The sequence below is a fragment of the Perissodus microlepis genome, chromosome 6 (assembly GCF_051167445.1).
Source record: "Perissodus microlepis isolate ML-2025 ecotype Zambia chromosome 6, ASM5116744v1, whole genome shotgun sequence".
Lineage (NCBI taxonomy): Eukaryota > Metazoa > Chordata > Actinopteri > Cichliformes > Cichlidae > Perissodus > Perissodus microlepis.
Genome location: NC_140466.1, coordinates 29,522,125 through 29,536,387, shown reverse-complemented (window position 1 = coordinate 29,536,387; position 14,263 = coordinate 29,522,125). Strand labels below are relative to the sequence as shown.

The following is a 14,263-nucleotide window of genomic DNA, read 5'->3' as shown; positions in this document are numbered from 1 at the left end:
GTCATCTACAATAATCATGCTCACTCTTCTTGTCAGGATATACCAGAGAAAGGACAGAAAGGAGAGCCAGGGTATTTGGGAGCGGTAAGAAAAGAGATGATACTTCATCAGTTTACACATTCTGAACACTTTTTAATGAACATTAAAACACTGTGACTTTTACTTTCCACAATAACGAGTTAACAACATAAAACACACCTCTCAGTTTTTCATGTATTTCATATACTTTTAAACAGTTTTTTGTTGTAAATGCAAATGCACCTGTCTCTAAAGCACTTGATAATTTCTGGTGATTAACGGCCCTGTTAATCACCTTGTTTTGTTCACTACTGAATTCTTTGCCTTAAAGATATTATCTCCCCTTGCTGGTACTGCAACTTCTGCATTCGTGTCCATTTCACAGTTTGCCTCTCCACAACGTAAAACCGACTCAGTGGACTGGCGTGTCTATTACATGTTTTAGACCTGGCTAGAAGATGAGAGGCCAGCTGCTGTGATAAGGTTTCAGAAGCTCTGCTATATAAGCAGCGACCTGTCCATGTAGAGCTTTATATGAAACGACAGAATTTTAAAGTCGATTCTGAATTTCGCTAAAAGTCATTGAAGGGATGCAAGAATAGGTGAGATAAATGACCGGTGGCAAGTTAAAAAATGCTGGAAGGATTAACAGATGGTCAGACAAAGACTGACTATAGACGACTGGACACAGGAGGGCAACAAGGCACAGGTACAAATAGTCACAGAGGACAATACGCGGGGGAAAGCAAAATTAGACATCAGACACCAGAGACAAATAACTACCAAGATAAAACAGGATGTGAGACTAGAAAGTAAACAGCAAATACAGACACAGGGAAAACTGGGGGAAACTGACACAAGAGAATGAGACAGAAAACTCTTTAAACTAAACAATAAAATCTTAAAATCTATTCTAAAACTAACTGGGAGCAAATGCAAGAAAGTCAGTGGGTGATATGTGGTCTCATGTGTGCCTTTTAACAGCTGAGCTGTAGAGTTTTGGATCAGATGCAGGTGTGTGAGCAGTGACAGACTGGCATCTGAATAAAGTCCGTAGTCGAGTCCTGCACACCTATAGGAGCTGCTTGGCCATATATATATATGTATATATACATATATATATTAGGGGTGCAACAATACTCGTATTGGTATTGAACCGTTTGGTACAGTGCCTTCGGTTCGGTACGCATATGTATCGAACAATACAAAATTTTTAATTTATTTTTATCAATTTTTCTTCTGACATGCTGTCTGTGTTGAGAGCTCAGTGGATCTGCGTTCGACTACTCCGCCTAGGCTGCACTGTCGAGTGCAGATCCAGTGAGCGCAGCGCAAGCTAGCAAGACACGCAAGTTGAACCTCCCCCACCCTCATTCAGATCTGGCCTTTGGAACTATTTTGGTTTTCATGTGAAGTATGACCCTGATGGTAAGCGCGTTTTATTATTTTGTTGTTTCAGCAACATTACATTTAAAAACTGTACTTTTGAGTTAAAATATATATTTATCATTTTAATAAATTACAAATTAAAAAGGCATGAACATTTTTTTGTATTGAAAAAATATCGAACTGTGACACCAAAGTATCGAACCGAACCGTGGATTTTGTGTATTGTTGCACCCCTAATATATATATATATATATATATATATATATATTTGCTGTTGTTAACTAATATCTGCTCAGGTATCAGGTATAGCGTGCATACAAATCCTGTTTTAACTGGTTTGAGTGGCTGTATTTTACCAAAATAACCTGAATGTAAAAACTTTTTTTCATGTGAAATTTTAGGGAACACAAATCACAGGACCCTATGGACCTCCAGGGCCCGAGGTTAGCGATGCTCACTGCATGAGATATAACATGAAACACAATTTCATTCACTATTTAAGAAAAAGAACAAACATTTTAATTATTTGAATTAAATAGATTCAGTCATAGTGACTTGCTGACTGCTTATCTGTGTGTTTGCAGGGAGAGCCGGGGCCACCTGGAGTCACGGGACCGGTGGGACCTCGAGGAGACGCTGGAGAGCCGGTGAGGACTGCCCTCTGTATGCTGAGTGAATGGCTGAGTGCTCCACACATCGACAAGTCTCCATAAACGTTCTCATATCTCTCCTGTCAGGGTCCTCCGGGGCGTCCAGGCCTTAATGGTGTTGATGGGATACCAGGTCCCCCAGGAAACATCATGCTTATACCGGTAACACAAAGATAGCACAGCGTTGCCCGAGGCTAACAAGCTGCATTAATGTTGCTGCAGCAGTTATTTGGTCCTGTTAACCTTCAACAAAGCCTTAGGGCAAATGGGAATGTTTGAATGCCAGTAATGCCAGAGGAATGGGTTGTTTGGAGGTAGTTACAGAAATGATCCATCTGTTTGCCTCTGAAAGCTTTATAGTGCATGTTTTTGTTTACAGCAAAATATATTTGGTGCAGTTTCTGTGTCAAATCAGGTGATTGAGGGTGATCATTTATTTTACTGATCTCTTTAAAAATTAATCACTTGTGCTGAGATCTGGTGGCTGCGACGCCCACAGCATAGCATTCATGTTGCTGTCAGAATCATAAAACAATGAAATGTTTTACAGCTTATTTATTCTGGCTTCAAAATGCCTTCCATCTGCACCTTCTTATGCAAGACCAGAGCAGCAGTGCAATGCAGTGGCCACTGGGAGGAGTATTTAGTTTAACTTGTGAGTATCATGTCCGCTCAACTGTGTGTGTGTCTTTGCCTCTGTGTGCAGTTCCACTCAGGTGGCGATCCAAAGACAGGTTCTGTGGTTTCTGCACAGGAAGCACAAGCTCAGGCCATCCTGCAGCAGACCAAGGTATACAACCGATTGCATACTGCACATACAGCCTACTCAGCTTATATATAGCTCTGAAGATTATTAAAACCAGACTATCTCTTCTATACTGGTTCTTCTTTGTCTCCTAGCTGGCTATGAAGGGACCTCCAGGGCCACTCGGCCTCAGGGGAAGACCTGGGCCACTGGTGAGTGCATCCCTCATTATTTATGTAAACTCTGGCAGCCCAGAGGATTTTAAAAGTTATTTCTCACACAGTACTTGGCAGATGAAGCATTTGCAGGATATAGGGAGTAATTTACGAAAGTTTGCAGACTTGTGATTGACAAGTCGTTGGGCAGTGAGCATATCCTGGATAATCTAAAGATGACCATACTTTACAAAATCAACTTCATGTTGTCTTCCCTATGACCAAAATCATGAAACTGAGCTCATAAACTAAGCAAGAAAAACATTTACTGAAGTCACCTAGAGCAGAATCAGGGGCTGTTTTTTCCATAGATTTCTATACAACTGGAAGTCTTTACAACCAGTTGAGTCGCCCTCTGCTGGACATCAAAAAGAATGCAGGTTTAGGCCCTTAGGGCTGGAATCTGAGTGCATCTCTTCTATTTAACCATTAATGACCTAAGCAGTGACGATTGTGTGACCATGTAATATGTATTAAATATATTTATGTGAATATCTGCAGCATACGATAGCACCTATCGTTCACATTTTTCGCCTGTAACCTGCTATATGAGAGTGCATAAACATAGATTTGATTCATGTAGCATGTGCATATGTGCATTTAAAAGGTTGAGTGGTTGCTTATGTAACTGAAACATTCATTTGTCTGTGTGTATTCTTCCTAAACAAACACTTCCAATTTCCAATTTTTTTCTTTTTTTAAATATATATTTGCAGTTTGCAATTTTTTAAAAATTCTTACTATTAAATAAATACATCAATAATATCAATATGTTCTTTTCTCAGGGTGTACCAGGCCCCTCTGGGCTGAAGGGGGCCACTGGTGAGATGGGACCACCAGTAAGTTAGTTTAAACACACTGGAGCACGAGTTAAACTCTATTAACACAATTCACCACTGGCAACATATCACCTGGATCTCGTTCCTTTGATGATTTTATTTTTCCTGTAGGGCCCTCCAGGACAGCCAGGTATCTCCGGTCAGAATGGGCGACTCGGGAAACGGGTGTGAATACTTACTACAGTTTTTATTGTTGAAACTGTTATAAGCATGGATTTAAAGTAGTTATTTCTGTGACTAAACTACTACCATGTCTGGGTCTGTGTGTGTTTTTTTTAGGGTCGAGCAGGTGCAGACGGGGGTCGTGGTGAAATAGGGGAGACTGGAGCAAAGGTGAGCTAAAGTCTCAGTCACACCTCACTTTTGCATCTCCTTAAACTGAGACATTGACTTTCTCCTTTTCATCTTTCTTTAAGGGAGACAGGGGATTTGATGGCTTGCCTGGTCTCCCTGGAGACAAAGGGCATAACGTAAGTTATGTGGCTGAAAAAGTTCCTGTTAAGTAGATAACTCTGAATAGCGCTTGTCAGCTCCCATGTGTGTAATTTCTCAGGGCGACAGAGGGAAGCCAGGCCCTGTAGGTCCTCCTGGAGAGCTGGGAGAAAAGGTGAGAGGTCGTGGCAGTTGTAGGTGTATTTTATGTGTGCAGGTGCTTCTATTTATGGTTATTCATGTTTGCTTTTTTTAAAAAACAGGGTTCTCAGGGGCCACTTGGGCCGAGAGGACAACCAGGTGATGCTGTGAGTGTTTACAAAAACACACCTTAGTGCCATTCAGCATATTCAGTTAGACCATTTGCCAGTTTTGGAATCAGTGAGTGATGTATTGCACATTTTTTTTAAACTTTTCTTAAATGTAATAAAGTATGCTACTTAATTACTCACTGGAGAAAGTAGATTACTTTCTCGGTAACATGACCTGGAACGCACCGTCACATAATTATCAACACCGACACAAATCGCCGTCCTAATGAAGACACACGTGATCTTTCTGTTAGTGTTCACGTACGAACACAAAGCCGAAAACTGAAAACAAAGATGAAAACTAGCCCAAAGTCACTTTAAAGCGATCTCCACAGTGATTCGACTTTAGAAACATGAACAGGTAGAAACACAGTCCTACAGGCCTGACTGCTCATCACTGCCTTTGTTACTTGTTGAACTTTAGGCTGGACTGAAATGAACACACACTCAGCTTCACTTTGGGTTCTGGGATAGCTTTGTGTTAACATGCTGTTTGTGCAGATACTTGCAAAGAACTGACATAGTGTTAGTAGTATGATGCAATTGTTTATGTCCTGGAGGCAGTTTGCTCTTTACCATTGCAGCTCTTGTCGATTTGTGTGATTAAAATAAAATTAACCTTAGGTTGTGAGTGTGTATTAACGTTAGATAGAAAAAAAGGGCTTGTACGAATGACGTAAGTTGTACAAAGCACTTTGAGTGCTATGTAAGAACCAGTCAGTTTGAGACTTAAGTTTGCAACAGAAAGCGGTGCTAAAATGTGGCTGCAGGATGGTGCACAATCTCTACTGCATGCTACATTATCTTATTTATATTAACTGATCTGTGTTTCAGGGACCCAGAGGTATGACTGGCCCCAGAGGTCGGCCCGGTCCCCCAGGCATGCAAGTGAGTGTGAACCTTATCATTTTTAATGCACCACCTTTTCACACATTAACATCTACAATTAACAACAGCAGACAATGTAAGATAAGAGTGATTACAGCTCTGTGCCAACTCTGTGTTCAGCCATGAAAAAAACCTCTTTTACATCAGCTGCATGAATCCAGCTGTGGTGTAACTATCAGATAATTGCAGGAGATAATACCTAATCACAAAGTTGCACCACTTCTCCATTTGTTAACATTGTGTTATGTAATTCTTATCTGAGAAAGAGACTGTTTGCTGGCCTGAAGCCGTTTCATTTTGTGTAACGTCTGTTTGCACTTGTAGCAACACACGTTCGCGCTTGTCGGCATCCGACAATGCTCTTTGCTTTGTTTACATTTATGCATTGATGTTGGTTCATTACGCTTTAAAAGCCTCAAGCAGGAAAGGTGGTATACCTAAACCAGTGGTGCAGTTGATCATTTTTAAATTGTTTCCAGTCCCAGGGGTTTTATGTAACAAGCTTTAGAAAAACAAATGTAGGGGAAATACACCCTCCTCCTTACAGCTGAAGGACACTTAAAAATTCTAATAATGACCTGAAATATCATTAGATTATAATGCCATCGAATATTACATATCAGTGAAAGGGAAACTTCTATTATGAGTACACTGGAAGTTGAAATTAGATTCACATGGGATGACAACCAGGTGTGAGCAGGAGGACTCCAGACATAAAGGTGTTGATGCTGATCAAGCTGGAATTGGTTATAGAACCATCTCGAAAGAGTTTGAACGTCACCAGTCTGCAGTCAAACAGACTGTATACAGATGGACAAAATTTAAGAACAGCCGTCGACAGAGTTCAGTGCAAGAGCAAAAGTGTTAGAAATGCTGTCGACAGACCTGACGTGCACAGTTTATGTTAGTAAATCCAGTCTGAAGCTGTTTTGTACAAAGAAAAGGACAAAAATGCCTCTAAAACAATGTGCAGGACTGATCAAAAGTTACCTGAAGTGTTTAATTGTAGCTTATTGCTTCACAAGCAATAGTTTTACCTCTGCACACCACCACAGTGGATGTTAAAAACAATCGAGATCTGATTGAAGTGCAGCCTTTTGTCTTTAATTCAGGGGTTACAACTGTTTATGAATAACAGCTATTTTTATACACAGTCCACCATTTTCACATGCTCAAAAGTTACTGGACAGTTGAGTGACAAGCAGCCTTATGGCTGTGAGTCCTGTTCCCTCAGTTAGCCATGACAAGTTAAGCTCATGACAGGAGTGGGTTCCCAGCGTTGTTCATCTTCTTCTTGGTAGTCGTTCACTGGAACTCTCGATATAAGGCCCAAAGAAATGTTGATGCAAGTCAAGAAGGATGAAAAATCAAAATAAGCCTATCAGAGATAACCAAACCAACAATCTGGTAGATTCTTAAAATGTAGGAATGCACTGACCAGCTCATTAACATGGATGTAAATAAACACACATAAACACAGGATGTAAATGAATCATTGTCCAGGCCTACAGTCCAGAGACACCTTTACAAGGTGAAAACCAGGGGTTATACTCAAGCAGAGGAAAGCCAGGTAAGAGACACACAACATCTAAAAGAGTCTGCACAGCTCTGAGGGCATCTCAAGGGTGGAAACACAATATTTTGGTGACGTCCGTGGTTTTTGAAATAGCCTCTGAAAATGGGATTTTATTAAAAAGAAAAAGCCTTATTCCTGAACAGTTAATGCTATACTTTAAAGCTTAAAGCTAAAAGTCCGACCTTCAATCGCATCTCGATTTTTTGATTTTTTTTTTAAGCGATTGTTCGAATACTTATGGACTGTATTGTATGTTTTCCTCACACACACATGTGATTTTTGCTCATTTTCCTCAACAAATGAATTAGAAAAAAAGAATAGAAAAAAATCAGCAAGTCTGAAATATTTATCAAAATATTTAAATATGAAAATTTGTTTCATTTTTTCAGTTCTCTTTTTCACTTAGGACTTAGAGGATTAATCTGATAATGTTTCAGCTTATAGTTCCAGAGAAATCTAAACAATGGCAGCTGCATGGTTTCTTTGTTTACTCAGACATTTTTTTTTTTGTAGGAGTAAAGAGTTCATATGACAGAGAAAGTTAGTGGCAGAAAGTACACCTCATGCAAAGGAATTATCTTACACAGGAAGTAGCAGCTCACAGTCGGCCCACAAAACAATGCACGTCTTTAGCCAGAGTCCTATTATTCTGAACAAAAACCTCATGTGCTTTAAATGTTTTGGTTAGAGGCCACATAAGTAGATTTGAGGATATAAAAAAAATGTAGTCTCCTTTTTTTAACCGCCATCCTTTTTCTTCTCACAGGGCATTCGAGGAATTGATGGAGCTCAGGGTTCAAAGGGAAATATAGTAAGTAATATAAAAGCTGAAGACCCCAGATCTATGTTGATCTGTTCTGATGACATCATGTCTCCTCTGTGACAGGGACCGCCAGGAGAAGTAGGAGCACCCGGACAGCAGGGCAACCCTGGAATCATTGTAAAAGCAGTGAACATACACTCACAAATGTAACTCAGCTGCATACATGTATGTAAGGAAATGCTAATCCTCTGTCTCTGCTCCAGGGTTTTCCTGGTCCTCAGGGGTTAGTAGGGCTGCCAGGAGAAAAAGTGAGAGTCTTTTACTTGGATTCTTTCCTCAGAGCAAAGAGAATCTCAGTTGACTGACTCATCTTTGTCTCACAGGGTCCTCAAGGGAAGAAGGGGATGAGAGGCTTGCCAGGAAATGACGGGCCCCCAGTCAGTAAATGCACACTTGTATTTCTTTACTTTTGTGATCGCTTGTGACATGATGCACTCCCTCAACTTCACACATCGTCTTGTCTACAGGGTCACCCTGGACGAGAAGGTACCCCGGGGGAAAAAGGACTGCCAGTAAGTTTGTTGTCTCTGTTTGAGGATTTATGTTGTTTTCATGGTATTACAACTGACTATAATATGTGAATATGCTCATTTCTAGGGTCCTCCAGGTGTCCAAGGGCCTGTTGGATACCCTGGGCAACGAGGAGTTAAGGTAGAAAATGCAACCTGGTTTGGAGATATATGGATATATGAATCCATTAATTTGTATATTTCTGGATATATTAAAAGGCAGAGTGAGGTTTCCAGTTAGTAGGGTTAATCTTATGTGTATGTAACCACATGATATCAGTATCAACTGACACTACAGCAGCACTGGCAAAGGAAACTTCTCTGTGAAGATATATGAAGTTCTAAAAAGAAAACATTTTTACAATTCAGTGAATTTATAGCATACAATATCCACAATATCAAAACTGCATGCCTGATATAGTGCAGGTCCAAAACAGACTCATCAAAGAATGGACTTCTCTGACCACTAAGTCTTGTAACTTGCGAGTGGGTTGTCAGAGAGAAAAATCCCACTGAGGTCTTAGGAATTTGAAATCAATTCAACTTTATCACAACAGTTGCGTCAAGGCACTTTATATTTTAAGGCAGAGGTTCTTAACCTGGGTTTGATCGAACCCTAGGGGTTCGGTGAGTCGGTCTCAGGGGTTCGGCAGAGCCTCCGCCGTGACATGCACGGCTCATTTTGTGTACCAGTAAAAAACATATCTATGTCTTGAATTTGAAAAAAAAATCATATTTTATTTTTCAGTAAAGAGGGGTTCAGTGAATGCGCATATGAAACTGGTGGGGTTCGGTACCTCCAACAAGGTTAAGAACCACTGTTTTAAGGTAAAGACCCTACAATGACAGAAAACCCCAATCAGATACGAGCACGTGCTTGGCGACAGTGGGAAGGAAAAACTTCCTTTTAACAGGGAGAAACCTCCAGCAGGAGCAGGCCCTATGTAACAACAGATGGGGAGGCAGACAGGACAAAAGACACTCTGTGGAAGAGAGCCAGAGATTAATAATAACTAATGATAAACACAGAGTGAACACTTTGTGATGTTCCTCAGTCTATTCCTGAATAATCTGTAGCAGGAAGCACTACCCTGTTTAAAGAGGCCATTGTTATTAGGGAATACATCTGCCATGAAGGTGTGTATGTGGTCTCTAACCATGTACAGGGAAGTGGTACTCGCCAAAGTAATATCCACATGAACGCCAAGGTTTCCGAGCAGAACATTGCTTCCTGCTGCCATCGCTGCCCCAGGTGAACAACACACACTGAGCATGTGCAATGTAAATCAAAACATGTCTCATCAGAGCAGCCCTTATCTCAATGCTCCACTGTCCACCTCTGACGCTCAAGTGCCCATTGTAGCAGTGGAGAGGGGTCAGCACGGGTACTCTGAAAGGTTTATGCAGCTCTGTAAGCTGTGATGCACTGCATGTTCTGTCACCTTTCCGTCAGAGGCAGCAATGTGTTTTTGCTGCAGTTTGTGCTACTGTAGCTCTACGTGTGCATTTATGTGCCATGGGCGCCGATGACTCAATCGCCGGTTCCCAGTTTGTCCCTTCCTGGAACACATTTGGAAGGTATTAAGGAGTGCATGCTGGGAACACGCCACAAGACCTGCTGCTACAGAGATGCTCTGACCCAGTCATCTCAGTTTCACCCTATGAGTGACTCAGGTCCTCACCATTTTCTCCTATTTTTGCTTCCAGCACACCAGCTTTAAAAACAGATTGTACATGTGCTGCAGGAGGAATCAGTTTTTACTATTGTGACTGATCAGGATTTGTCAGCGTACTCAAAATGTATTATTCTTCCACATTGGATTTCACCATAAGCTAAAGTCAGGGACAGCCAACTGTGACATTGTATCATGTGTTCTCTGTTTACTTGTTGACTTCCAGCTTTGTTGTCCATCTTCCTGTTTGACAGGGAGCAGATGGGCTCAGAGGTTTAAAGGGCAGCAAAGGAGAGAAGGTAACAAAGACAGAGAAACAGCACAATTTGTCCTAAAATACAGTATACAAGGTATTTGTTCCAGAACCATCTGTTTATGCTGTCTGTTAAATTATCTGGACATTCCTTTGTCTTCCTGTCTCCTCTCCTTTGCTGTGCCTGCAGGGAGAGGATGGTTTTCCAGGGGCCAAGGGGGAGATGGGGGCAAAGGGGGATGTTGGGGACAATGGAGCACCAGGGTCTCGAGGCGAAGATGGACCTGAAGGTCCCAAAGGCCAGTTGGGTCCCCAGGGGGAGGCTGGACTTATTGGTATTCCCGGAGAGAAGGTACAGAGCAAATCATAGCTGATCAGTAAAAGTATCAGTGAATAATCCTAACTCATATTGCACAACATGTATTAGGAGTCATGCTGCCTCTCATTTTAGGGTAAACTGGGAGTACCGGGACTGCCAGGATTTCCAGGGCGACAGGGGCCAAAGGTGAACTAAACTGAATGAAAGTAAACCAGATGTTGAAGATATAATGTACGCAAAGCAAATCTATGCGTCTTTTTCCTCCCAGGGATCTGATGGGTTTCCTGGTTCAGTGGGAGCTTTGGGAGAAAAAGGGAAAAAAGTAAGTGGAGGGTTTGACATCGTGATGATATTTTCTCTGAAAAATGATGCTATTTCCTTCAATATTCTTCTTTTGTCCTCTAAATCAGGGCCCTGCAGGACAACCAGGAAGTGCAGGCCAGAGGGGACCAAATGTGAGTGTCGTCTCAAAACAGATATTTGAGTAATGGGTGCCAGAAAGGACACGGTCAAGGATGCCATTGTCTCACTTTATGTCGGGGTCATTCTGGCTCAAATCAGCACGGGCTTTCTGCTTGAATCGTTCATTTCCATAAAAGTTTTATGGTGCAAAAATAAATATGATGATTTTGGTGAAATTTTTGCTTCATATATCAAATAGTTTTCAAGGCATGCTTTTTTGAAAAAAATCGACCCATTTTCAGGCCTTTTCTTCTCTCATTGAAATCTGCAGCAATGTCTGAACATGAGTATCTCAAAAACTATTAAAGATAAAAGCCTGGAAATTTCAGTGGCCTTTCTTACCATCAAGATGAATCAGACTCTGTGATTCGAAACAAATATAAAAGTTTTGGCTAGTTAAAAAGTGAAACAAAAAAGAAATCCTGCACTCTTGCAAAGTCCTATATTGGAACATAGACTAATAAAAAGGTTTAATATTGCAAAAGACAATTAGTGGCGATTTCTGAATAGCATGTATTTGAATTTCACAGTACTGTAAAGTAAAAGATGTAAATACTTTATACTACATTCTTAGTCACAAATGAAAAAAATACTATAATGTTTTTAATATAAATTGAAGAGGGACAAGAACATTGGCTGATTTGATCATAGACTGTATAATTTTGTTCTTTTTTGTAACCTTTTTTTTGTACGTCTTCAGCTACAGCCTGCATTGAGGAGACAGTCTTATCAACATGTCACATCAGCTGCAACATGACTGAGTTTTCACAAAGCAGCAATCATCAGAATCAGCCCTCATTTTGACCTCATTTTGACCTCATTTTGACCTCATTTGCAAATTTCTGTGGCTGTATGTTGCACAGATATTATGGCAGTGACAAAATCTCTCCACAGAAAGATCGACATATAAACATCTGAAAGTACTACCTTTGTAGTAAAACTGGCACATTGCCGTTGCCACATTTATGGACACACTGTTCAGAAAGATGCAGCACATCTCCATTCAGATAAAATCTGATGCATGAAGAATTTTACCATCACATCTGCACATCTTCACATCTTTCCCAAAATGGTTTCTTCTCCTGTCCTCTCCTCTCTTGAAAGAAATTGAGCCATACTATGTAGAAAATATGGTCATCGCCATGGTGATGTCACCAATCGGTTTGTGAAGCCCTGTTTTAAAACATCAGTGTTTTTGTCACTCCCATGCTCCAGAGTGTAAAGAGTGTCGATTCATCAGCGATCAAGCCTGGTTAGCAAAATTCTGAATTTATGGGTGAAGAGCATAGCCACACGTATCTGCTAATTAGGCCAAAGTAACAAACAAGCATCAGACACAACAAACACAGGCGAGAGAGACAGTTTAGTGACTCAGATTAGAGGAGTTTAAGGCTGGCAGAAAGCTTACTGCTACAGCTCCCTGCATTTGCACATCTGTCAAAAGTGTGCAGAAAGGCTGTGACCCTAACTTTAAGCATTCAAAATGAATTAAACAGGTGAGTTATCAAAAACTCCAGGCCTTTACAGTTGTCATGAAGGACTAAATTAGCTATAGAGGCAAAAAAACAAAAAACTGTAATTGAAGCTTTAAATATGGTTACATCTGCTCTAAATTTATTCACCGGCCCACTTTAACAGGAAGCCTCTAGTGGCTGTTCAAAAAATTACATTTTGGCACTTCCCCATTGACTTTTTTTGTTTTTGAGCCTCACAGGTTGCCACTTGCCCAGCAGTAATGTACATGCCTCTGCAGATGCACTGACTATCTTCCTTCTCAGATCTGCACAGGTTTGTTTTCCCTAACTTTGAAGTTTCTTCTTTGGCAGGGTGCACGAGGTGCCAGGGGAGCGAGAGGGCCTACTGGTAAATCAGGAGAAAAGGTTTGTTGACTGTATTGTTAGCCAATGGCAAAATCCTGTCACCATTAGCTATGGTTTAATATTTTTACCCATTACCGCCTCCTTGTTCTTCTTCTCTCTTATATTTTCATAGGGTGCTTCAGGACATGATGGCCCACCAGGACCATCTGGAGAAAGGGTAAGAAAAATACTTTTAACCTATAATATCTTGTCTTTAGATTTTGCTGTTTATAGGCTATTTTCTGTTTTTTAGGGACCTCAAGGGCTACAAGGAAGGAATGGAGAGCCGGGACCTAAAGGAGCAGTTGTGAGTGCAGTACAGAGATATGTAGACACATTCACAAAATTTCACACATACAGTGATGTGAAAAAAAGTTTTTTTCTCAGGAGTGTATGCAGTCCTGTGAAAAATTAAGTACATGATTCAGAACCGCTTTCAGCAGCAATAACTTGAAATAATCATTTTCTGCATGTCTTCATTAGTCTCTCATAGGATTGTGGAGGAATTTTGGTCCACTTTTCTTTACAGTTTTGCTTTAGCTCATTGAGGTTTACGAGCATTCATTTCTGAACAGCTCTGTTTAAGGTCCCAATTTAGTATTTGAACTAAGACGTGTTGTTTGACCAGGCCTTTGTAACACCTTGATTCTTTTGTTTTCCAGCCGTTCTGTTGTAGATTTACTGCTGTGCTTTAGATCGTGGTCATGTTACATGACCCAATTTCTGCCAAACTTCACTTGTCACAGATTTTCTCAGATTTAATTCTGGAATAGTTTGATAAACAGAGGCGTTCATGTTTAACTCACTGACTGCAAGATGCCCAGGTCCTGTGACTGCAAAATGAGTCCAAATCCCCAGCCCTCCATCACTGCGTTTGACAGGTGGCATGAGATGTTTTTCCCCAAACATGGCGCTGTGCGCATGTGTCATAGCCAAACTTCTCCCCTTTGTTCTCAACATTGTTCCAGAAGTCTTCTGGTTTGTTCTGATAAAACTTTGCAAACGTTCTTTTAGAAAGTCATGAATGTTAAGATGTAACCTGTTAACTGAGGCCTGCAGAGTCTAACCTTGGGGTGAATCTGCTAGGACATCCACTCCCAGGAAGATTGTGGTATTATGTTAACGCATATCCAAATGCACCAGACCATTAAACTACCAAAACATCTGCTTTTATAGAGGTGCTTGTGCTTGTTGATGATCATTTAATCAAGTGCATTTGATTACCTGCTCCTGATTGCTCTTTATCCTCTTAAATCCTGTGGACGCATTAAGAGTGCATTTAGTTTTTCACAGGACTGCAAA

At 40.8% G+C, this 14,263-nt stretch overlaps 1 protein-coding gene across 1 annotated transcript in view; it reads left to right on the top strand.

Moving 5' to 3' along the window:
* Nucleotides 1-14,263, top strand: part of LOC146385895 (uncharacterized) — a 44,785-nt gene that overhangs the window by 13,601 nt on the left and 16,921 nt on the right. Inside the window, exons 9-35 of the mRNA XM_084931882.1 lie at nucleotides 37-84; nucleotides 1,809-1,850; nucleotides 1,992-2,054; nucleotides 2,145-2,219; nucleotides 2,764-2,847; nucleotides 2,958-3,014; nucleotides 3,803-3,856; nucleotides 3,968-4,021; nucleotides 4,136-4,189; nucleotides 4,273-4,326; nucleotides 4,410-4,463; nucleotides 4,552-4,596; nucleotides 5,434-5,487; nucleotides 7,830-7,874; nucleotides 7,950-8,003; nucleotides 8,090-8,134; nucleotides 8,210-8,263; nucleotides 8,354-8,398; nucleotides 8,484-8,537; nucleotides 10,323-10,367; nucleotides 10,512-10,673; nucleotides 10,773-10,826; nucleotides 10,909-10,962; nucleotides 11,051-11,095; nucleotides 12,929-12,982; nucleotides 13,095-13,139; nucleotides 13,215-13,268. Coding sequence (XP_084788008.1) covers nucleotides 37-84; nucleotides 1,809-1,850; nucleotides 1,992-2,054; nucleotides 2,145-2,219; nucleotides 2,764-2,847; nucleotides 2,958-3,014; nucleotides 3,803-3,856; nucleotides 3,968-4,021; nucleotides 4,136-4,189; nucleotides 4,273-4,326; nucleotides 4,410-4,463; nucleotides 4,552-4,596; nucleotides 5,434-5,487; nucleotides 7,830-7,874; nucleotides 7,950-8,003; nucleotides 8,090-8,134; nucleotides 8,210-8,263; nucleotides 8,354-8,398; nucleotides 8,484-8,537; nucleotides 10,323-10,367; nucleotides 10,512-10,673; nucleotides 10,773-10,826; nucleotides 10,909-10,962; nucleotides 11,051-11,095; nucleotides 12,929-12,982; nucleotides 13,095-13,139; nucleotides 13,215-13,268 — 1,548 coding nt within the window. The remainder of the gene's footprint in view (nucleotides 1-36; nucleotides 85-1,808; nucleotides 1,851-1,991; nucleotides 2,055-2,144; nucleotides 2,220-2,763; nucleotides 2,848-2,957; nucleotides 3,015-3,802; nucleotides 3,857-3,967; nucleotides 4,022-4,135; nucleotides 4,190-4,272; nucleotides 4,327-4,409; nucleotides 4,464-4,551; nucleotides 4,597-5,433; nucleotides 5,488-7,829; nucleotides 7,875-7,949; nucleotides 8,004-8,089; nucleotides 8,135-8,209; nucleotides 8,264-8,353; nucleotides 8,399-8,483; nucleotides 8,538-10,322; nucleotides 10,368-10,511; nucleotides 10,674-10,772; nucleotides 10,827-10,908; nucleotides 10,963-11,050; nucleotides 11,096-12,928; nucleotides 12,983-13,094; nucleotides 13,140-13,214; nucleotides 13,269-14,263) is intronic.